At 37.9% G+C, this 24534-nt stretch overlaps 1 protein-coding gene across 2 annotated transcripts in view; it reads left to right on the top strand.

Annotated features, from left to right (window-relative positions):
• Positions 1 to 24534, top strand: part of TSC22D1 (TSC22 domain family member 1) — a 90232-nt gene that overhangs the window by 922 nt on the left and 64776 nt on the right. Inside the window, exon 2 of one of the 2 annotated variants that reach the window (XM_036390769.1) lies at positions 163 to 3011. In XM_036390769.1, the coding sequence (XP_036246662.1) occupies positions 196 to 3011 (2816 nt within the window). In that variant the 5' untranslated portion in view covers positions 163 to 195. Of the gene's footprint in view, positions 1 to 157; positions 3012 to 24534 lie in introns of those variants that run through there. The other variant, XM_036390761.2, reaches the window with a different exon arrangement.

The raw sequence follows: 24534 nt of genomic DNA, 5'->3' as shown, positions 1-24534 counted from the left end.
CTCAGCCCGTGCGCTGCGGGAGTCGGGGGGGTTGTGCGTGGTGGTGTCTGCCCTGCCCTGAGCACACAGCTAACTGTGTGTGTGTGTGTGTATGTGTGTCTGTCTGTCTCTTTCCATACCGGGGGATTGCACTCTTAAAATACACTCGATACAATGCACCAGCCTGACTCAGCCGCAGACATTAGTGCTAGGAAGATGGCGCACCCGGCGATGTTTCCTAGAAGGGGCAGCAGCAGTAGCAGCGGCAGCAGCTGCGTTACTGCTCCCACTGCACCAGGTACCGGCGTTGGGAGCGCTGCCCTCGCCGCCGAGGATTATCAGCCGCCTTTGCTGGTCCAGCCGCCGCCTCCATCTCCTGCAGCAGCTTCAACAGCGGGTCCACAGCCGACACCCCCTCATCCACAAAGCTTGAACCTCCTCTCGCAGTCTCAGCTCCAGCCACAGCCCCTTGCACAGACTGGAGCTCAAATGAAAAAGAAAAGTGGCTTTCAAATTACCAGTGTGACCCCTGCTCAAATATCAGCTAGTATGAGCTCTAATAACAGCATAGCGGAGGATACAGAAAGCTATGATGACCTGGATGAGTCTCACACTGAAGACCTGTCATCTTCAGAAATCTTGGATGTGTCTTTATCCAGAGCCACTGATATGGGAGAACCTGAGAGGAGTTCTTCTGAAGAGACTCTAAATAACTTCCAAGAGGCAGAGACTCCTGGGGCTGTTTCTCCAAACCAGCCTCACCTTCCTCAGCAGCATGCTCCTCTGCCTCATCACCCACAGCAAAGTGTTGTGATCAATGGAAGTGTTCATCCCCATCATGTTCATCATCACCACCATCTTCACCACCACCATCATGGACACCATCATCCATCCCATCCTGGGGTGGGTAGTGCCCCAATTTCTGGAGGACCACCACCCAGTCCATCGTTTAGAAAACTATCAACAACTGGAAGCTCTGACAATGTTATATCAACTGCACCAGTTTCTGCTGCATCATCCACTGGTTCCCCGGCATCTGCCGTGTCTAATATCCGCACTACAAGTAGTCCTGGCAATTTAGGTATGAGTTCTGCTGCTGGAACTAGTACCTTAAGTAATATTGGTGCTGGTAGTTCTAGTGTGGCAAGCAATGTGCTTGGTACTATAAATTTAAGCAACATCATGAGTACTGGTAATGTAAATGCTTTGTCTGGAACTAGCAGCAATGCTAATGTGAATATCTTGAGTGGTGTTGGCAATGGTACGAGTGCTTCCTCTAGTGTCATTAACAATGTTACTAATCCAACTGCAGGAATGGCAGTGGGATCAAGCCAGCAGCAGCCTGCATCTGGCACGTCAAGGTTTAGGGTTGTAAAATTAGATTCTAGTTCTGAACCTTTCAAAAAAGGTAGATGGACTTGCACTGAATTCTATGATAAAGAAAACACTGTTGCAGTTTCGGAGGGAGTAGCAGTAAACAAAGCAGTTGAGACGATAAAACAAAACCCGCTTGAAGTGACTTCTGAAAGGGAGAGCACCAGTGGGAGTTCTGTTAGCAGCAATGTAAGCACACTGAGTCACTATACAGAAAGTGTGGGAAGTGGAGAAATGGGAGCACCTACTGTGGTACAGCAGCAAGCATTTCAAGGTGTGGGTCCGCAGCAGATGGATTTTAGCAGTGCTGCTCCTCCAGCAATTCCAGCATCTAGTATACCACAGAGTGTTTCTCAATCACAGCTTGCACAAGTCCAGCTGCATTCTCAAGAAGTAAACTATCCACAGCAGAAGCCAGGGGTCCCACCTCCTGCACAGGCCAGTCTAACCACTGTTACTGGGGTTCAGCCAGCCCCAGTTAATATACTAGGTGTATCCCCATCTCTGGGCCACCAGCAACCTGCCCTTCAGAGTATGGCTCAACAGCAGCTGCCGTATTCGCAGCCGGCGCAGCCTGTGCAGACTTTGCCAGTGGTGCAGCAGCAGTTGCAGTACGGACAGCAGCAGCAGCCAGTTCCTACGCAGATGACCGCGGGTCACGTTAAGGCGGTGAACCAAAACTCTGTCGCAGGGGCTATGCCAGACTACATTCAACATCAGCAGATCCTTCAGACTCCAGCCCCTGCCATGCAGCCAAGTTCTACAGGAGTAGGAGCTGGGCAACCGGTTCCTGTTGCCCAGGCACAGGGCATGCAGCCTTCAGTGCAAGCACATCCAGCTGCTGCCCCGGCTCAGCCTGTTGCACATGCTCCAGCAGCAATACCAGGTGTAGCTGCCAGTGGTCAAATGCTAAATGTTGGACAGCAAGGAAGTGTAGCTGCTGTGGTGCAACCACCATCTGCTGCAAACCAAATTCCACCTCCAGTTATGCCATCAACGGCTGCTCCTCCATCTTCCCAAGTAGTGCAGCCTGTGCAGACAGGAATAATGCAGCAAGGATTACAGGCTAGTGCCACAGGCCTTCCTCAACAAATGGTCATTGCTCAGCAAAACACCTTGTTACCTGTACAGCCACAGGCACAAGGAGTGGAATCTGTAGTCCAAGGGATGACTGGCCAGCAGCTGCCTGCGGTAAGCCCTATACCCTCTGCTAGTACTGTTCCTGCACCAAGTCAAGCTGGTTCAGCTGTGCCTCCTGGCATACCTTCCGCTTCTGTAGGCTTGGGACAGCCACAGAATATAGCACAGGCTTCGGCTGTGCAGAATGGCAGCTTGGCTCAAAGCGTTAGTCAGCCTCCCTTGATATCAACAAGTATAGGTATGCCAGTGGCACAGAGTGTGCCACAGCAGATGCCATTAAGCTCTACCCAGTTCCCTGCACAATCACTAGCTCAGTCCATTGTAAGCCAAATCGAAGACGGCAGGCGCCCTACAGAACCTTCCTTGGCGGGTTTACCTCAAGCTGCCGGCGTCGAGAGCGGTGGTGGAGCATCGGCCGCTTCAGATGGCGGTAGCAGCAACGTGCCGTCCTCGGCCTCCCTCTTCCCGCTGAAGGTGCTGCCCTTGACAACGCCTCTTGTAGATGGTGAGGATGAGAGGTAAGACTGCCTGTAACTTTATTAAAAGATGGGCTCTTTGATAGTTTGATTTGCACTAACTTGCAGGTCTTGTTACAGCCATTCTGTGAATTGAAGCAGTGTGATGTTTCTGTCTAATTAAAATACTATTTCTCAGGTCTCAGCACATGCAGATATTGTATTAAAGAACTTGTTTTCCACTTGAGGGGGTGGGTTGTATTGATTATGCTTTGAAACTACTGTGTGGGTAAATTGTGCTTAACAGTCTATTCAAGTGTGTATATTCCCACTGTGTTGAGGAAGACAAGAATACTGTAGAGTGTGGGTATACTAGTGGTGATTGCAGTTTAGATTATTTATTATATGGAAATAATTAATATTTATTCTTACGTGTATATTTTTTTTTCACAAGCCTGGACTTCATCCTGCCTTAGTTTCTCTTTTAAAATATTGACTTTACTAAGGTTGAACCAGTTGCGATTCTCTGGTGTATCAAAACCTCTTTGACAGCCAAGAGATGCTTTAGGCAATTGAGTATGGTGGGATAAGGGATGTTCAGCAACATTGTTGTGGCTCTTTGAATTGAACCTGGGGTACTTTTGGTCTTGATGGTGTTGCTTCAAAGCGTTAATGCATGGTGAGATCTGCTCAGGCCTGCTAAAGGGTGGTGAACCTTTGCATCTGCTGCACCAATTCTGTGCAGTTGGAGTAAGAAAACTGCATATTATTTTTTCCCATTTTCACCAGTTCAAACTAAATGTATTCTCTCACCTTCACCTTTTCAAGTAAATGATCACTGCCTAGTCTTAATAGTATGTGCTGTGTGGACATTCTCATTTCTTTGACAGTGTATGCAGAGAAGTTGAGACTGTTGTGTGTGCAGGCTGAATTGATTGAAACATCAATTTTAGTGTCATGGTTTGATATTAATTATGTGTGGAGAGTCCTCCATGTGTTGAGGACCTCTTGTGATATGGGTTTGTGAGTGGCCAGGAAAACTGGTGCTTCTTCCAAAGAATGTCTTGTCTAAGAAGCTACATTAATGGAGAAGTAACTTTTAAGATAATAACCCTCCTTGGGAATGTGGAGCAGGACAGAAAACACTAGAAAAACTGAGACTAGTGTGAGGAGGCAAAATAAGGCACTAAACACAAGGTGGGAAAAATGCTGTAGCAATGGGAGGTGAAGCACTTTTTAAATACCTTCTGGGTGCCATAACTTAAATCAGGAGTAATACCAGTGGCCAGGCTTTATTAATTTTATTTTTTTAAATAAAAGGGGTTGCTGGGAGAGGCTGGATTCTTTTCTTAATATTGAAAATCCTAACTCTATCAGCAGTCTCTGATTATGTTGATCATAAGGTGTTGACGGCCGTAGTGGCTTTCATCACATCTTTCTAAGATGCCAGAGAACTGTAATGAGTAGCAGCTTGTCTTCCAGGAGTGCTAGAAGACAAGTTCCAACACTGTTGCATTCTGATTATTTTTTTTAGTCAATAAGTACATGAAGGTGATAGAAGACAGATTGAGGTGTTAAAGCCAACAGTGTCACCATTATGCTGTTAGCAGTTTTTCAGAAATATTTTTTGGTTTTCTTTCATTTGAATTTTGCAAACTGAGCCACTAGTCCTTCTATTCACGAGTCCCATTGGCGTTTGGTGGTGTTATTTGTTTTTTGTTGTAGTGTGGTTGTTGTTTTTGGGTTTTGTTTTCTTTTATCAACCAAAAAATCCCCCTAAGCTTTCAGGGGATCCTAGCCAAGTAGAAAAATCAGTAAGCTTAAAGATAGGGTTTTGGAGAATGACATCTAGAATATATCTGTACCCTGATTTTAACAGCATATGTTAACAGTTCGACATGATCGGTAGTTTTTCCAGAATGTTTAAATCCCTCAGGGTAACAATAGCCAGGAATACCTTCTTCCTCTGTTGTTTGGCCAGCCAAGGATCGTATCCTTTCTTCTCCCATGCACGTTGCGTCTTTGTTCAATCTGTCATCTCCAGGTAGGCTACACTTTTGTTTCGCTGCAGTTGGAAAACCATTTATATTCTTTACACAAAGCAGGATATGACTCTATTAAATGGAGACCAAAAATAATTGGGGTATTTTTTGCACGGCAGTAGTGGCCAGGTTAGTGTACAGTCAGACCATTTACAGCAACACATCTCCCTGTATATTTGTATGTGACATTAAAAACCTGGTGAGATTGCTTCTGTTTCTGCTTCCAGGGGATCTCAGGGCAGGGTACTTCTGTTGTCATCCTCACTGGACTTTCGGGCTGGAGCTGAGAGTTTGTTACTCACTGAAGGCAGTGCAAGATACGTTGTTACTCTGCTTGGCTCCGCACTTTTCTGGCCATGGGATCTCTCTAGTTCATTTTTTGCTGGTTTGTTGATTATCCCCTCTTTCACAGGAGGTAAAGGGTAGTGTATTGTAAAAGGACATACCATTTCAGAAGCAGGTGTATTGTAATTATGTGTGTTTGAAATCCCCATTTCTCTCGCTCTTATCTGCACACACATATATCACTGAAGATTTCTATCAATACATCCCAAGTGATTCTAAACCTGGCAAAGGAAAAGGTAGGAGAAAAGAAGCGAGTGGTGACATAATTGGGCCAGCGAAGAAGCTGTAAAATTCCATTTAGCGTGCCTTTGAAAAAACATCTGACCCATGTAATACCTTGTATAGATTAACTCCCAGCTTTCCTTAAAGCTGTATATAATGGCCTTTAAGGCTGTGCCAGTATCTTTAACTCTGTTCAGTTTTTAGAACGCCATTTGCAGCTCTTTCTATGCCTGTTATCAGGGCATGGCCTTTTAAATATAGACAGTGTGGAGTGTATCTGCTTTGAGAACCGTAACCTTTACTTCCCCAGTATGAATGACTTTTATTTCAAGTCATAGTGAAGATTAGATATTAAAAATGAGCTGCTTGGCAGAATGCCATATGGAAAATTAATTTGCAAATGTTAATAAATAAAGAGAGGATACGAATAATATTCCCTGTATTTTCTGTATTTTAAAAAAAAAATCAAACTGCCGAACAATAAACCTCAACAAAATCACCAAGCAGATTCTGTTTTTCTGACTAGTCTTTCTTAAACCTGTTGTGTATGCTGTAGATGTTTGTATGTTGGTAGGTTCATCATATCTTAATTTTTTTGGTCTACAAAAATGCTGGCCAGTTTTTTGGTTGTTAAGTAATTTTTTTTCCCCTTCTCCTTAGCTTGAGCCATGGTATGGACTCAGTGCATAGTTCTTAATTAGTTTCTTGGATTTGGAGTGGTTACCTTGATTTATTCATTATAATTACCAAATCTTGCTAATTGTAGGCATGGTCTTTTGAGTTTAGTATTCATCTTTAGAACTGAAAAGCAGGATTGCTTTTATTTTCCTGTGTTTGATATTTAAGCATGGAAGAATACATGTTTATATCACAGTGAGTCTTTCTGTGTATTTATACTTAGTGTTGCAAAATCAGTTATATATCCTTATAGACTATGTTTTGCTGTACATGCTTGCAGTAAGATTTTGTATGGACTTACATTATTTTTAAGTTACCTGTAAAGTGAAGACTTCAAAAGTTAATGTATTTTACAGCATCCTATGAAGGCTGCTATAAGTGAATTTAAAAATAACTTAATCTGAAGTGTTGTTTGCCATTGCTCAGAAGCAGATTTTGTGAATGAAGGATAAGAGAACTAATAACTGCCTCCCTGTCCTTGACAACATTTCCTGCAGAATTGTTTGCATTCTTTAGGCTGGTGCAAGTTGTGTTCACCTGTTTGTGCATGTCATCCAACGAAGCTGAAGAGAAAGGAGGAAAAGATGATCTAAACACAAAACAAGCATAGGGTTTAAAATATGTTGTATTATCTGACAATACATTATTTTTAAGAGAAATTTTTATTAAAAGATCCCTTTAGAAATGTTTTTTGTGTAGGACATGTCTTTTGGCTTGGTACTAAGTTTGTAGAGGGGCTGGAAGATTAAAGCTGAACATGAGAATCAAGACTTGTGAGCAACTTTTGAGAGATCTCTAGCAGTAGTAACTAGTACTAGATTGTAAAGTGAAGTACAGTCAGGAAGCTGGATTAATGTTCATCATGTATGCAGCCATGTAGTGAAAAGGTTGACAAGTGAGATTTTTACAGATGTAATTCAATACTTTTTGAAGATTTTAGTAGGAAGTAGTGAATTAAGTAAGGTAGAACTGGAAGCTTCAATTGTATTTTTGCTGCAGTAACTATTTTGCATAGTTTGATGGTGTAAGTGGTTTTAGAGTTTATATGGGCTTTTTGGTTTGCTGGAAGTTTTGCTGCTCTATATTTGGTGAGAAAGGAAATCGATACTTTACAACAAAGGATTTCTGGCGGATTAGCATAGATTTATAGTGATTTTTTTTTTTTTTAGTTGCATCTTAGGGGCACTGGTGTTATTTTCTCTCTTGCAGATTTTAAACTTGATTCATAGTCTTGCCACCGTTTTGAAAACCATGTAATTTGAGTTCTGGGAGATGAGCTGTTAAAAAAATCTCTTCATATGTTCAGTTGAGCTTTCTGTGGAACTTGAAAAAATTATTAACCTCACTAATGTCAAGTGAAGTGAGTAGAAAGAGAGAACTTTGAGGAAGAAAATGTGTTTGCTGTTGTGTCATGCTGACAAGTCCAGTTTCTCGCTTCGTCTGATGGAGTAAAAGACCTATTGTTGGTGGAATTGACTTTGTTAGTTCTGCTCTAAGTAAAGAACAATGAGGAATTTAGGGTCTGCACCTTGTATGTCTGCTGACCAGCTGTAGGTGGCAATACCTTTTCTGATGGAGCTTTTCCTGGCGTCTTTTATGGATGCATTTTCTGCATGCCATGATACACTTTGAACTAAGAGTTGCTAGAGTGCTTGGTACTACATTGTCTTTCAAGACAGGAAGAACCAACAGATACCAGGGGGTTATAAAAGCAGTGATTTAGCATTTAAGGCAGATGCTGAGAAATTATCTCTTCAAGTGATTTCCAGAAACCATTCCTTAGCACTGCAGTTTTGATTGCTCTTGGGAGCAGTGTATAAATATGAAACCATCTATGTATGTGTATGTGAAAATGAACAAACCAGATTTTAAAGTATTTAATTAAATAAACAATCTTTGTTACTGTCTCAAGGTTTGCATTCTTTACAGGCTAATCTGAAAATTATAATTAAACCCACTGACAAATGAATTGGTAGTGAAGTGTTTCACCCTTTACAAGTTACTGTGATCTAGATAATGGGGAACAGAGTAAAGACTGTATCAGTCTGTAGTAAGCTAGCAAAGTTAGCAGAGTGTGAGGGAAAAACAATTAACAAATAAACACCACCATCCCCTCCAAAAAACCCTAACCCTAGCAGCCCCTAATATGTTAATGTATCTTGCTTAGGCATAAATAAAAGGGCGTATGGTTAGCACACCTATGCTACAAAAAGACCCCCTATAACCTGTTCATCTTACAGATGGAAATAAAGTAAATAAGCCTTTTCTGACCTGTCTCTTAATAGCTTAGGAAGTACATCAAATTGTAAACAGCAATATTGCTAGTGTGGTCTTTTAAACAGGAAACTGCACATGCCTGAATATCAGTGCAATTATAGCAAGTGATTCTTGGTATGACCTTTCTGGGAATAATTTGTGATCTGGGTTTCAGTGTGATGTAGGTGAAACATGAAAATGACTAGAAAGAATAGTGTGTCTTTGTTCTCATTGATTTAATGCACTGGTTCTTTTTCTATTCTTTTGATTAATTTATGAGACTAAAATGTACTGTGTGTAATACATATTATACTTTAACAAATGACTAAAAACTTCTTAAAGTGGGCCTATACCTTTCATTTATGGATTTACACCACCAAAAGCAGTGCTATTTAAGACAGACTAAAGGTAAGATTATTCAGTAAATTTTTTCATGGTAATGATTGCTGTAAATAATAAACTAGTTTATTCTCAGCATGGTTGTACAGGAAACTATAGCCTAAAGCTAAGATGGAAGAGTTCCTGAGTGACTAGAGACACAGCATTTTATTTATTTTAGCCTGTTCTAAAGCGTTCAGACTTAGGAATTGTATGATGGAAGTGCAGCATAATTATGGTATCAAATTGGAGCACCTGATCATCCTCTGGCTTTAATGTCTGGGAACACTTTAACTCCTTTTCTGCCTTTGGAATTTGCTAACAAAGATAGTAATTGTGCTACAGTCAGTGGTGTAGAAATCCTTATCAGCTCATTTTGTGCAAGCCTCCAAACACCTATTGTGCATTGTCAGTGTTGGAAGCAGGATTTGGTTTGTGGTTGCAGTTATATGCAAAAATCTGTCTTCCACTGAGGCTGAATTGACTTTCCCGAGAGAGGTATTTAGAGGTTATAAATGTATGGCAGGCAGGGATTGTAATGATGCCATACAGGCAAGTTGGGAGAGCCTGTGGTAGTTTAGGTGTTCTGTCATGTTGGTTACCTTATGGACTAAGTCACTTGTTAGTACCTACTAAATGAGGGCTTCTGATTTTGGTGTTGTGCAGACATGAAGAATGATATTCATCATGTTCAAACATATCCTTATGCTTTAATAATGGGAACTTGTTCAATTTTATGAAATATTTTTATACTTGCAAAAGGAAGATCTTTAATGTGTTTTGGTAAACAGAAAGACACAGTCAAGTTTTTCACTGTTTTCTTTGAGCAAGCAGTTACTTTGATTATGCTTCCTTTAAATTATTTTGGTATTATTGTGTACCAAAAATGACTCCTGAGTTTTTTCTTCTCTTCTCCACTGGGCCTTGTTAGATGCTTGTCCCTCATGTTTAATGGTTTATTATGCTGTTTTGAGGTGTTGGTGAGGCTTCCTATATTGATGACCTTTGACACTCAGGATGTAAATTTAAGAGTTGTAGGCATTCAAGTTTGAAGTTCTTGTTCCAGTTTCTGTTTCTTCTTGCAGTGCAAGGTTAGTGATGGTCCAGAACAGTAAAAGTAACTTTGTTTCAACAGAGTTTGGCTACCAAAGCAAACTACTCTTTATAAGTACCTTCCTTGCTGGGGTTTGTTGGTATTGTACAGTCTGAAATGGGTACAGAATTTTGGAAATATACTAGAAGAACAGAGTAAGAAGTAAAGTAGTTGGGGCTCTTGTTTATCATTATAGCTTGGGAATTTAACACAGTTCTGGAGCTCACTGTAGTCCTTAAAGAGCAACAAATACACCTACCACTGATGCTATTTTTTTTTCCTCAAGGAAGTTCTCAGAAAATAGCTTTGTAGTTGTTTTAGTTAAATTTAAGGGGTTTCTTGTTCATCTGTTTATATACTTCTGAATAATCCATTTTTTTGAGTTCAGTAGCTGAGAAGTACCATTTTATATATTGCTAAAACAGGCAGCAGAGGATCTTCTCTAAGTTAGATTTAGAGATGAACTTGCTACTAGGTGAATGGGACCACGGTCTGTTAAAAAAGACAGGCAGTACTTCTAGTAAAGCATAGATTTGATAGTAACTGGAAGTTGGTTGTAGAGTGTTTTATAACCTTCTGCTTAAGTTTGTTAAATGGCTCGGCCAGGCATATTGTTTGAGCTTTTGTGTGATTGTTTGGGCTTCTGTGTGATTTAAGTATTTTTCTAGCCTTCTTTTTTTATATCTTGTCTTTTTTATTTTTTTTTTTTGGTCTTGCTTTGGTTTTGTTTGGTTTTTTTGTTTGTGTGTGTGTGTGGTTGTTTGAATTAGCGTGGATATCAGCAGGAAGTTTTCAGGACTCTGATTTCCCAGTGTGTTACTGAGTTTTCAACTTCTCCAGCAGCTGTTTAAGCAACAGTGTCAAAGTACTGTGCTAAGTACTAGGGGTAGTACTGAAAGCTGCTGAAAATGTGGATACACATTCAACGATAGTTTTAGCATCTTAATGCATTTAATAATAGGGTTCTTTTTTACTTCAGTACTGCAGTGTAGCTCTTAATGATGAGTTACACAGGTAACGTAATTTCAGCATGCAGTGCTATTACTGTATGGTTGTTTCTTTATCCTCACTGTTACACTTGGTTCATTCCCCCTGTAAGATCACAAGGCGTGGATCAAATGTAAGGTACACCATCTTTTTTGCAGATATTGTTAGCCTTTTATTTGTAATCCATTGTCTTGTGGGTCCTAGTTATTGATAACTGAGTTATCAATATGTTGATTGTCTTGGGGTCTTACATATCTAGTTAGTCCTTTTAGTTACATAAAGTGTTAAATTCTGAGTTTGGTATCCATTAAGTGTTGCTTATGCTGGTTTATAAATGGTGTTTTCCTCCAAATCCTTGTAAACAAATAAAAGTTATAGAAATAGTCCTTAATGTTTCTCCAGTAACTTTGAAGTCTGTGCAACGTAGAGAGATGAAATCCCTGTCAAGAGGAGAGAAAACTTAAATGCCTCTTAAGCTTCCTCTGACCTTCATTTCACCCAATTCCATCACAGTCATGGATGGATAAAAAAGAGAGATGATGAGTGGCAGTTGACTTTTTTATATAAAAAACTGTAGAAATCAAAAATGTTAGAATGTAACCATACTAAGTTGGTTTCTATAATATTTAGTGCTCTTATAGCTATAAAGGAAGACAGTGATTAAAAATTAACCCAGTAATTCATGTGTGATTGCTTTTATGTCTGTTGTGACTGCAATTTTGAAATACTTCTCTTTTTGAAGAAAAGCAAGCAAAAATTTCTCAGACAGAATCTGAATAATGAGTGACTTGTTTGGCATATATTGCCACTGAGCTGGGATAAGCAAAGGGAAAAAAAGGCTTCTGTAGATTTCCTGGAAGATTATTTTAAGCTTCATAATTTTACTGGATATATGTGTGTTGAAATATCATACTGTTTTTGTACCATATGAAAGATTCCATATTTTTCTGAGGAAGTCTGTCGGTGGACTATAAACAGCGTTTTAATTTGTACTTCCAGATTGAGCCTGACAGAAGTGGAATGCTTTTCTTTCCCTTTAGGATTTTGTGAGGGTTCATGCTGTAGTGCCTGCCATATAGAAAGGAATGTAAGGGGAAGGAGAGCAACTTAGGATGTTTCATGATTATTGTGTGTGTGTCAACATGTGCATGGTATTAATTGTAATTTTCTCTTGATGTCACTTTCAGTAGAGGATTCTCAGACTGTAAGCATCTCTGAAATCTGTCAAAAAGGATTTTATAGTAATAATCAGTTTATATTTAGCATTTTGGTTTATATTTTAAGCTGTTCAGTGAAGAATCTTGACCTGACCTTAATTTGAGATGTCTCCTGAACATCTTGGTTAATTTGCTTTTGAAATCCTTCAGTCTGAAATTGTTCATGTTCCTTACCTGTATGTATGCACATGAGAATATATAAAGCTTTTTTTTTTTTTAATAAAACAACCTGAAACCAACCTACTGGTGAAAGAATGAGCAATTGCTGCTTTTACAGTCTCATTTCTTGCAGTCTTAAAAAATAAGACCAAGTGAAAATAAAATAAAAGGGACCATGAATTAATGACTATGTACTTTAAGTACTTGTTAAACAATTTTCTGTAGCACCCAAATGAATTCAAGGTATAAATGTACCTCTTTAATCTGCTGAATGAGGTTATTATGTTAAGAATGGATCAGCATATTGCACTGCCAAGTGTTTCTGTAGTAGGCCTAATACCCCAAATTGGGGGAAATGTCGAATTGCTCATAAATGTGCAGGGATTGGTGTAGGATGTGTATGTACCTCCATGTTATTTTTTTTCTTTCCAAGTGTATGAGATTCCCTCCAGTTCTGTAATTGCTTGTGAAAAAGAGGAGTTGCTGAGCCTCTATTTGATTGGAGAGAGAGGAGGGAGGGTAGAAGGTGTGAAAGAAATGCTCATGATGCTGGTTTTGGTTTTCTTCTTCATTTCTGGTGGGGAAAGGGATTTTAGTTTTTGAAATACTGTCAGGCATGCAGTGTGTCAGTCAAGTATTTGTAGTTGTTGGCAACACAGCCTCTTCCTATTTGTGGGATAGTAGCTAAAATGCCTTGTTGTGAATTGGTGCCCTGCTTTGCTGGCTGCTTTATAACAAAGAGCAGAAAAGATAATGTTGAAGAACTTGGTGTCTGATGTTCATACAACTTCTGAAGCGATTTAAAGACAGAGATGCTTTAAAGCAGGCAACATCCTAAATGTTTTTAGTGGTTTATGGAAAAACAGAGCAGCAAAGCAGGATTAGTAATCTCTGTGTTTTTGTGGAGTTGTAGCCTCCTAATAATAAGGCACATCATCTCAGGAATAGCACTGCACTTAAAATTGTTGGAGCTGCTGTTTTGCCATGAAGGTGCAGGTCCAGCCTCTTCAGGAGGTCTCACCGACTGCCCTTGGGGTGTGTAGGTCTGTAGTGCTGCTTAAGTCTTGGATGTGGGGAAGAAACTGAGCAGTCTTATTTCACTGGAATTTAACATGTAAATGGAAGATAATGATTTGCATGAAGATACCTCAGCTTCTAGAGCACTGTGATCTGTGAAAGGGGAGAAAGAAATACTAGCATGCTGTAGCAGACAGTTGTAGTTATCTTCACTTCCTGCATTTGTCTGACCATCAGAATCCAATGTGGAGTCTTTATTATGTATGTTTACTGTCAAAATTCTTAAAATATTTAGAACAGTTTTTTTAAATTCCTGTGAAATTATTGAATAAAAATATTTTCTCTGAAAAAGTTCTCCAAAGACTTTTGTAAAGGACATTGAACTTGTATGAGGTGTTCATACATATTTCAAATAGAGGCTTGTCTTGATACTTAAAGTATTTAAGCAAGCCATGTAATCCTCCCTCTTAATAGTTTTTTATCTGGGGAGATGTTTAAGGAAAGCTGTCTAGGGTTTTAATTTTTAAAATTTTATTTTTAAAAAATTCCTGCTATTCCAACCTCTGAACATGATAGACTAAATAATTCTTAATGTTTCAGAAACCATGTACATTTTATAACTATCTAAAATGTTCTAATTGTTTTTATATTCCAAGAACAAAAATAAAGAACAAAAAAGCACCCAAGCCCTGGGATATGTTTTTATTAAATGATGAAGTTTACATAATATGTTAGCTGGAAGATAAGTCAGATCAATATAAGAGCCATGCAATACCGAAATCCCAGACATCCATCCTTCTAGTTTGGCTTTAAAATCTTATGATTTTGTGGATTTACAGGTACTCTTTACAAATACATTCTTGAAGTTGCTGTCAGGTTGCTCTGGATTACGTCTGTAGCCTTTGTGAATGCAGACAAATCTTCTCATGCTGTTGTTACTGTGATCACTAGAGTCATACATATTCTATTAATCAAATGATATTGCCATGTAGCTGTGCTCAACTTGGCATAGGCAGCTTGGCAGTGTGAGGGATGTGCTCACAATTGGTCAAGTATAAGTTTGGTTGTCTGTAGCAGATGGTAATATGTATGATATGTAGAATTTCTGTAAATTATATGCTAGAAGTTCTTAAACAATGCATTTTCTACTAAAAACTTCAATTTTCTTGGATACCATTCTTAAAAATGTAATTATAATATGAGAAATCACATTAAAGGAAACAAATATTTTCTTTAGTATTTTATATACTAAATTATATACTCTAACCCAAGGTATGCATTAAAATTATGTTACTAAAATGGTTTCTTCCATTGCAGAATTGTTCAAGCATATGGGTAACCTTTTATTTAATTTTTTTTTCTCATCTGTTCATGTTTTTCACCACTGATTTATGTTGTCTGCCTCTGATAAAGAGGCAAGATTTAGAAACAAAGCCATTTCAAAATCATGAGATTGCTGGAAAGATTTGCATTTTGTTTCAGAAATAAGAGTTAAAAGTAGCTATCATTGGTAGTCTCATCTTCCTAATGTGACCACAAGAAAAATGTACCAAAAATAATTGCTGGGAAAAGTAGGCTTTTTTCTTCATGAAAGAAGATCCAGCCATGTCTGAATACTATTTAATTATAGTGTCTGTCAGTGAATGTGACTAGTTTCTGTGAGATTGTTCTTAAGTGGTGAACAAGGTTTTTTTTTAATCTCAAACTGGTAAGAAATGGTTTGAAATACTCTGTTTGAAGAGATGTGCAATTTTTTTCTGGTGAAGCAAGCAATTTTTTCTCTAAGTATTGATGCGGTGGATTTTATGAAGATGGCCCAGATAGGAAACATGAAAATGAGAACTTTTTGCTTCTGGCTGTTTTGAAACTTAAAACTGAATAGAAAGTGTTTGAAACATGGTGATGAACACCTGAAATGTCAGTGTGGCTGCTGTTGACTTGGCAGAGTGATTTTCTTGAAGGATGATCAAGTTAATTCACCTAACTGAGCAACTGATGATAACAGTAATAGAAAAGAGAGATGCTCAAGAGAAGCTCAATATCAGCCTGAGAAGGCTCAATGTATAAAGCTCAATGTATAAAGTTCTTCACCTATGAGGTGAAGAACTTGGAAATCCTGGATTGAGGTTTGCCTTTTGGACCACTTTGGCTTTGAATTCCAAACCTTTACCTACTAGAAACTTTTGAGTCTAGAAATGTATTTCTGTCTTATTATACCTTCAGTATAATTTCTTGGGAGAGAGTAGAAGGGTTATTTTCTTAATGGTTCATGGTTGGAGGCCCATTGCCATAGGGAGAAGTGGCTAGTGGAGAAGCATTTGGCCAGCTGGAGTGGGATTTGTGGAGTCTGGCTGATATGACTGAGTGTTGTGGGGATGCCATATGTCCTTGAAAGTGACCCTTTTAATCAATGCTTTACTGTTGTGACCAAGACCATCCAGATTTATATGCAATAGAAGCAATTGTTTGATGTTAATTGTAGGTTTCCTAGGTTAGTATGTTTTATGTGTGTACAAATTGCATTTCAAGGTTTTGTAGTGTGTTTTCTTTGCTTGGCATGAACTGTTTGTATTTTAGTTTCATTGTATTGCTCTGCTTATATGCTGAAGGACAGGCATCAGAACTTTCTTCTGCTTCTTTCCTAATAATGTTGGCAAAATGTAACATTTGCCAAGCTCAGTTATCCTGCATGAACTAATGCATCCCGTTTCTGAGTCTGGAATAACATCTTAGAGTTCTTCTGCTTCAGGTTTGTGTCCTGTGCTTTTTCCATTTGTCCAGTTTGCTTCAGCATCTGCTGTTTGCTTGAGGACTCCTGATGAATGGTAAACACTTGGGTTCAGGAAAGTGAGGCTTCTCTTGGTGAGTCTGAAGAATAGAAGCAATAAAAGGATGTAAGGAAAAGAATGGTATGAGCGATTTAACTAAAGTTGGTGTGCTGCTAATTCCTCATCAGATTGTGAGAAGACCTCCATTTGTATTATTTTCCCTTCTTTGTATTCTCAGAAAGTCATTCTTACTGAACCAGAAGTCTTCTGTGTTGTCCTTGTAGATTTGCTTGCTCCAAACATTTGGTGTCAATAGGAAGTGGAGCCAATGTCAGGGTCACTGGCTTTCCTTTTCTCTTACGTCACTGATATATTCTCCAAGTACAATGGAGAACTGTACCCTGGCCATTTTTGTCGTCTTGAGGATTTTTCAGTCTCACCCACTATTACTATGGTGAATTAATATGTTGAAGAATTCAAATCTCTTGCTAAATGTGCCAGAAGGGTCTCTTGGTTTTGGTGTGGACAGGTGAAAGGCACAGAATGTCCATCTTATAAATTAAGATGGTGCTTTAACTTGGTTCTTTGAAAACAAAAAGCTGCTGTTGCTGAGGCCTACAACATCTCAAAATTGAGTTGTGGTGTTGTGTTTTTCTTAAATGACAAAAGATAATCTACAGGGATTAGAAGGAATTCAAAATGAAACAACCAAGTAATACCTAAACCAAGAAGTAAATCTCTAAAGCTGAATGATAAACCTACATCAGACTTCTGATTGAGACATTGACTCATAAGGAGCCTTAAAGCTATGACAGCATAGTCACTTTCTTGTGCTTTAAATTATAAATGAAGGCTAGCTTAGATCATTAGCTAGACTATATGTGCCCTCAAACAGTTTGGGAACAAGAGACCGTGGGTAGAATTTCCTGGGCTAATATTAAGAAAGATTTTGTCTGTGGAGCTCATTGGCCCAAGATCCTGTGGAGACCTACAGGAAAAAAAAAGTTTAGAGGTTGTTGCACCTTTAAAGTAGGGGAAAGGGTAACAACTGCTCTATCCTGTCAAAGCAGACATTAAGATACTGTGTAAGTAGAAGCAAGATATTTATGGTGTCATTAAGAACAAAACCACTTATTCACAATTATTTTTTGGGAAGCTGTTCTTATGCTTGAAAAATGTAATGGTCAGCACAGCAATGGCTCAAAATAGCATTTTGGATGTTATAGCACTAGCATTAGAGCCTTGTTGGCAAACATCCAAGAGGCCTGTAAAAGAAGAAAATGCCTTAAATGTTAAAGTTTCAAAAGCTTCTGCTTAAATTTAATTTAAATTTTCATTTATATTTAAATTTAAATTTTCTAATATTTTCCAATTATATACCTATTTAGTCAGATATTTGAGAGTGAGGTTAAAATCCTGTGAAAACACACTAGATGGCAAGAATTCTTATTAGCAGCACAAAATAATTGTATTGATTACAGGAGTGCATGTAGGTAGGTAGTTGCAAAGAATTACTCAAACTTTTTGTGTACAGAATCAAGTGGTCACTGTGCCAGTGAGATAAAAAGAAATAATATCAGTAGCTGTATTTTTCTGTTCTCCCTGCTTGTGTATTTTTCAAATTCATAGTTGCATGTCAGGTTACAGTGTAGGCCTTTCTAGGTCAGTTCTTCTTTCTAAACATACAAGTAGGTTTAGTGGTTTCCTGATGCAACTGAGGTGTGTTTGTCCTTTTGCAGGACACTGCTGGTGCCATAGGGAGGGGTGGCCTTTAGCATCCTCTCTGCTTCTCTGCTTTTCCCTACTCTTGGTAGTTACATCCTGCCTCAGGGTAGGAAAGATGCCTCCTGTTGTAAAACCCCTCTTAGAGTGTCTATGGATAACTCCTAGCTGCTGCTAATGAATAAATGGCAAGCGTTTAATATTACCAGGTTCTCAATTTTACTGCTGCATAAAGCAGGACTTGGAATGCATGGTGGTAAATGCTTCCTGTGCTTCCATGTGTAATTGTATTGGGTAAATGCTGTTACCAAAGTTGCTGTGAACTGTCTTCACAGTAAAAAAAAACCCAAAAAACCAACCAACCAAAAAAAAACTCCCAAAAAACCAGAAAAAATAAAAAGAAGATATGGACGTTTTAGGTTGATTAATCTCTTTGTTGTCATGTTTGCAACCAGGAGACTAGGAGTTACTTTTTTAAAATTAGTTACCAAGTCTCTGACATCTGGCATGAGTTTTAAAAATATGCCCTCATCACAGTGCTCCTTTTTCAAATGTTTAAAGTAATTATCATAGAGGAGGAATTTGACTTTATGCTGCTAATAAATGCTGGAGCACATTTTCCAAGACTCCAGAGTTGCTGGCATATCTGATTCTCTGCAGATCAGGAAGCACGTCAGAGATCAGTAAACCCTAAAGGAGACAAGTAATCTACTTAGGCGTTTGGGGGTTTTTCTGACTTTATTTATAACTTCCAGTTTGAAATACATTGAAAATACCTTTCTTTTCATTGTGCTGTATTTTTGTTTTGTGTGTGGAAACAAGTGTGCTTAGACAAGACCTGAATATGATCTCCCAAAGGGTACCATTGTGGGAAGAACTTGGGTCAAAACCTGGGTTAAGACAAGGCCCAGGTACTAGATCTGGCATTTCTCTCTGGCTAAATATTAGTGTTGTGTTTGATCTACAGCACCTGTTCCAGACTCCCACTTCAGAGGCTGGAGGAGTCTGCAAACTTTTCAGGGGTTATACTTAGTGTTTGGAGAGGATGTTTGATTAGGTTTTAAAGTGGAGTGTGCTGTGGCTTATATTGAAATAATCCATAATGTTGCAAGTCAACACTAAAAAGAATAAGAAATGCAGGAAGCCTGTTGATCTTGTTTTAAATATAAAACATTTGGCAAAACTTAGGCTTTTTTGTAAAAACTAATTGCAGTTATGAAAGTCAATAAATAACCCTATTTACTGTATAGAAATACAGAAATTGTGGCAGCAAACATATTTGAAGTAACATTTTCTTTACAGTATTTACTGTATAGAAAATGTTACTTCAGATATTGTTTACTGCCACATGAGGTAGCATTGGAAAGAATTACTCTGAAAATACAAAATTCAAAACCCAGTGTAGTATACTCCAAGGCTTTGCATGGCATATAACTAATGTATGAGGCCAGTTAGCAAATGTGGTTTTGCTTAGTGTTAGTCTTGGCATGAATTTCTATTCTTCATCCATTTTTTCTGTCTATAACCTATTTTATGTAGTAAGTTGATCTATAGTATCTTTCCATAGCCTTAGAGAAACATCTTGAATATGAAATTAGAATATGCTAAATTACTTGTGCCTAAAATAAGGATTAGCCAAGTGTTCTATTTATACTTCAACTATTATTCAGGAAACTTTTCTTCCTCATGCTGGGTAGTCATTTGCATCATATTATTGTCTGGGTGATATTGTAATATGCCATTTGCTGGGAACACTGAGGTGATGGATTACTTTTTCAGTAGGCTTTGAATACCTTAAACTTCTCTGAAAATAGGTGCAGAATTATGAAAGTGGAATAAAATACACATAAAGGAATAACAACTAAAATTTTTACTGCGTTAGTCCTTGTCATGTGCCACATCTTGCTCATATCTACTGGAAGAGGCACAGACACATGAGCATTTTACATTCTTGGAAGAAAAACTGCTGAAGATTGAGGAAGGTGGTGCAATTACGTGTATAAGCTACTTGTGTAGCTTTACTCTTAAGAAAATGTACCTGATCCTCTCTAATATAGCTTTGTTGATATGCTCTGTAAAGCATCCTAGGAGAAAGGGGTCTGAGAAAGATGGGACTTTATTGATCTCTGTTTTTTGGGCTTGTTCTGTATCATGAAAGAGACAGCAATTTGTAAATATGGCTGAGCAATAAATGGCCTCTGAAGATCAGGAGTAGAAGCTTGACTGCAGGGGAAGACTGTGCTCATGAAGGTGGTTCAGTACCCAACATACAGGATAAAGAAGGGGTGCTGATAATCAAGAATAAAAGAGTATGTTCTTTTGTTAGAAATCTTCATGTGGGGAATGTTTATAAACACTGGTGGGTGAGAAGGGGCAGGTAGGAAGACAAAGCCACGGCTGTAAGTATACCCTCTTCCTCCAGATACTGCTCTCTAACAGTAGGTGCTATTTTAGCCTATTATTTTAAGCCACTGTACTGAGTATCTTTAGGTATATGCAATTAGACTGGCTAGCATATTTCAGAAACATTTTCCATATTGTCATTGACTAGAGCATTGTGCTCAACTTACAAGTGTTAATCTTGTCTTTTTGTCTTCCATATTTATGGTACTGTATGATGTTTAAGATGTGTCTGTAAGAAGTGTCTGTGTATGTGCCGCTTCCTGGATGCAAGCGGATATGCTTGTGATGAACAGCTCAACAGCATAAGAAACTGAACTCCTCTGAACTAGCCATGTGATTCTGTAGAACAGTGGCGATTGGGTTGGATAAGTTTATAAATCTAATTAGTCTAATAACTTGGTGCCAGAAATTTTAATAGGTGCCTTTTGCAAAACCTTCTATTATGCAATCAGTTTGGATTTCAGTGTAAGTGTTTGAAGTATGCAACATTGGTTAATAGGCTTTGGAGATGGATGGAATTTTAGTTTTGCTGGATGAGGACTTTAAGCTAAGGTGCTCTTGATACTCTTCTTTTTAGTTACTTAGAACCAAGAATTGTATTGATTCTGTTTTGCCTTTGAAAAGAATTGTCACTGCTATTTGTGCTTTGGAAACATTCATGCTCTTGTAATTAGGGGTTTGAGACTAATGGAAGAAAGTTATGAAAGGGATTGCTGAGTTTCTAGTATTGCCAAGTTTGGATAGTTAGTTTTGGTTAATTGATGTGGATTAAATACATTTAAAAACTGTGTATCAAGATGGTACTGAAGTTCTTCTAGCTAAATAAAGAAATGTAAGTAGAGTAGGGCTGAACACAGAAGAAAAAATAAGCCAGAACAACTCAGTACATAATTTGTGCTATGTAAATTGCTTTGAAATTAGTGACCCCTGATGTCATTGCCCTTAAAAAATGCAAAAGGAAATAGAAAAGCTTGCATGTTATGTAGATCTTGACTGTAAAGCTTATTACTCATTCTAGTATGTCTCTTACTTGAAAAAAAATATAAACTGTTAAAATCCAGAAGCTTAAGGAGTTATCAGATGGAGTAGAATAGATGTAGAGATTCAGTGACTGTGTTTATCAATAAATGTACTATTTGTTGGAATATGAGACTGAAAAGCAAATACTTTTACATTATTTGAAATTCATATGGAATATGTGACCAGTTGTAAGTGCTGTGGGACCTGATTCAGATATTTGTGTAATGCTGATTTTTCTGTTCTGGTTTGGATGATCCCTCATGTAATTTAAGGTTTTCAGATGTTGAACAAATGAAACTTACATTGCATTTCAGCATCAAAACAAACTGTTAAATTATTATTTTTGCCTTTTAAAGGTTAATGTAATCAGTTCAGATAATTAACTATGTAATAAAAAGCATACTTAGTAATTAATAAAATCCCATTAAACCTCAGGTTTAATGCATGGAAATCCAGCTGAAGGGAGATGAACAAATACTTTCCTTAACTTTTTAATTGATACTTAATAATTCTTGCAGTCCTAGATAGATCTAGGAAAAGCATTCCTAAGATATTTGTATGTGATTAGTTATTTCTATGCTGTATCTAGGCAGAATGAATTTCAAATCCTTTGACAAATGCCTATTATTTCTAGATATTTGGAGCCTATTTTTCCCTGGAGGAAGAGTGATGTATCTAGGGAAGAATTTTCTGTTGGAATTTATTCATAGCTGTCTAAAAATTGAGTATTTGTATTACAACTGCTTATCAATGTTTTGGGGTTTTTGTCAGAATGGCTCTATAAGGAACATTAGCAAGACAGAGGGAAATGTGAATTGCCATGGTTTTGACACAGAGTTGATTATATTAGTTCTTTGAACTTCATCTATCTCTTGTAACAATGAAACTCAAAAATAGGAATCAAGATCCATTCCTTGAAGATTTTAATTTCTCATAACTTTGACATTTGAGTAGTTTTTGAAGCTATTTATATATTTAAGACTTTTATTAATAAAACTTCAGTTGAAAACGTGTATGTACTTCAAGAGATTTTATTGAAGTCACTGAGATTGCACATGTTGTGTTATATCTCTCCTAGTGTGTTTGCAGTATAGTGTGTTCTTTATCATTAATGTGGCCATTAGTTTATGAAAGCTAGAAGAGATGTCTTAGCTTAAAAAAAAGTTTTGGTGTTTAAAACCTTATTTTATAATGCTTAATAAAGAAGTGTAGTATGGAATGCCCATGACAATTTCAGTCTTTGGTCAGTTTAAATAAATCACTGTTTTTAGTGGGTCCCAAGTAACTGTCAGTGTTTACTTGACAACTAGGGAAGAGCAGTTTTGTCTCTTTAATTCTTCTTATGGATTTAACATAACTCAACACTTAAATGCCGCAATAACAAACTAACTCAACCAACAAAAAAAAATCCCTCCTGCTTATATTCAGGTTCCAGAGTGGTTATGTTACTTGCTTTCTTGCTCTTTTGGTTTATTTTGTAGTCTTGCCATGTACTCTTTTCAAACCTGTGTGTCCCAAAGCATCCCGATGAAAATCTCTTGAAGTCAATCAAAATAGTGTCCCTGAACATTACTTGCTGTCTTTGCACTTTTTGGAACTTGCTCTTTGAAGCTTCTGTGTCTGTTCGCACTTAGTTTTTTCATGTCTTTTGGTGTTTCCTAGGTCTTGCAGATAGGTAGACAAAATTCACACATTTCCTGTAGCTGTCTCTTTGCTCTTTGGTTTCAAAACAAGTAGTTATAAATAAAAAATGCAGTTATTGGACTGTATCAGTTGGAAAAGAATTTAACAGCTTCACTAAATGTTTACACTCTTGAAATTAGACTTTAATATGGCAAGCTTTTTATTTGATACCCTAATTCTGCTGTAGAGAAGTCTTTAGTAACAAATCAGTTGTAGACAGTTCCTGACAGTGCAGGCCCCATTTGTTTCTGCATCTCAAAAGTTGGCACACTGTGTGGTGTATTCTTTTGTAGCTTCTTACTGCTTTCTGCTAGCTGGCCCTGCCATGAGCAGTGGTGTTTAGACTAAGTGGTCTCCAGAGACCCCTTCCAGCCTCACCTAGTTGGTGGTTCTGTGAGAAATTCAGTACAGTTGCATAAATTTATATTTTAAACTCTTTCTTACAAAGCAAGGTGATGAGATACTTGTTTGGTAATTCTATTTTTTGTTGGGTTTTTTTTGAGAAATGAACATAGAAATTGGGACCAATAATTGTAAAACCAGAACTGAAGGTGGTGCTTCACTAGAACAATGTTCTTCCTCAATCACAGAACTGAAACCAGAAACCCTAAGTATTTTAGGATGATGTATGGACTGCAAGCCAGAGTTTTATTAATCCTCTTAAGCTTGCATTTAATTATTGGTTCTCTTGAACATCTTTGACTTGCTCCTGATGCACACCTGTATTTTATTTAGATTTTTTTTCCCAAGAATGTTATTCATGAAACTTTATATAGATACTGCTGTAAATTCCAGTGGCTGCCTTGTTTCAAAGAGATTGCTTCCTTCCTAAGGTCTCTTTACCTTTCTCTGCCTGCTGTCTGTACCTTTACCTTTCTCCCTAACCTGTTGGTTTGTTCTATTGAGAGGCTTCAGATGGAATGTTTTGGGAAGATGAAAGGAAAGATGATGTGGTGAATTCACCGTAGTATTTTCTCTCTTAAGCCCATGGTTGTGGCACTGTTTATTATCCATATTGGTTTATTCAAATACATTGTACAATTGTAAGTTTACCTTAAAAATAGTGAGTTTTAGGAAGTGATAAAATTTGTGTTTTGTATAACACAAATCATAAAAATAAGTATTTGCCATCAGGATATAACACTGTGTTATGATGGTGAACATACTTTTTTAATGAATTTAATATACTACACTCTAGTTTGAGAGGGAGAACATCTAACTTTATTTAAAGTTTCTGGAAGGACCATGAAAAACCTTACTGTTCCTTCTGCAGTCTCTAACTAGTGCTTGCCTGTTTTACCTTTTGTTTGGTTATAGCCATATCATGTCCCCTTTTCTGGCTCCTACAGTCTTGGAATGTACAGTGCTATTGGCAAAGCTGCAATGAGCTCAAACTTTTGGGACTGAAGGATTTTAAATTTTGTTATGCATATTTTTGGGGAGATACCTAAGGAATGACTGTCTTGGTGTTGTTCCTGTGTTTGAATTCCTTTTCACTGGTGTTTGTAGAAGGGAACAGAAACTTGAAGTAAAGAATTGCGAAGTTTGACAGAGTATAGCAGAGAATTTGCTCCTTTCTGTCAGCAGTTCCACTTT

Source organism: Molothrus ater, chromosome 2 (assembly GCF_012460135.2).
Source record: "Molothrus ater isolate BHLD 08-10-18 breed brown headed cowbird chromosome 2, BPBGC_Mater_1.1, whole genome shotgun sequence".
Lineage (NCBI taxonomy): Eukaryota > Metazoa > Chordata > Aves > Passeriformes > Icteridae > Molothrus > Molothrus ater.
This window is presented reverse-complemented; position numbering and strand designations above follow the sequence as displayed.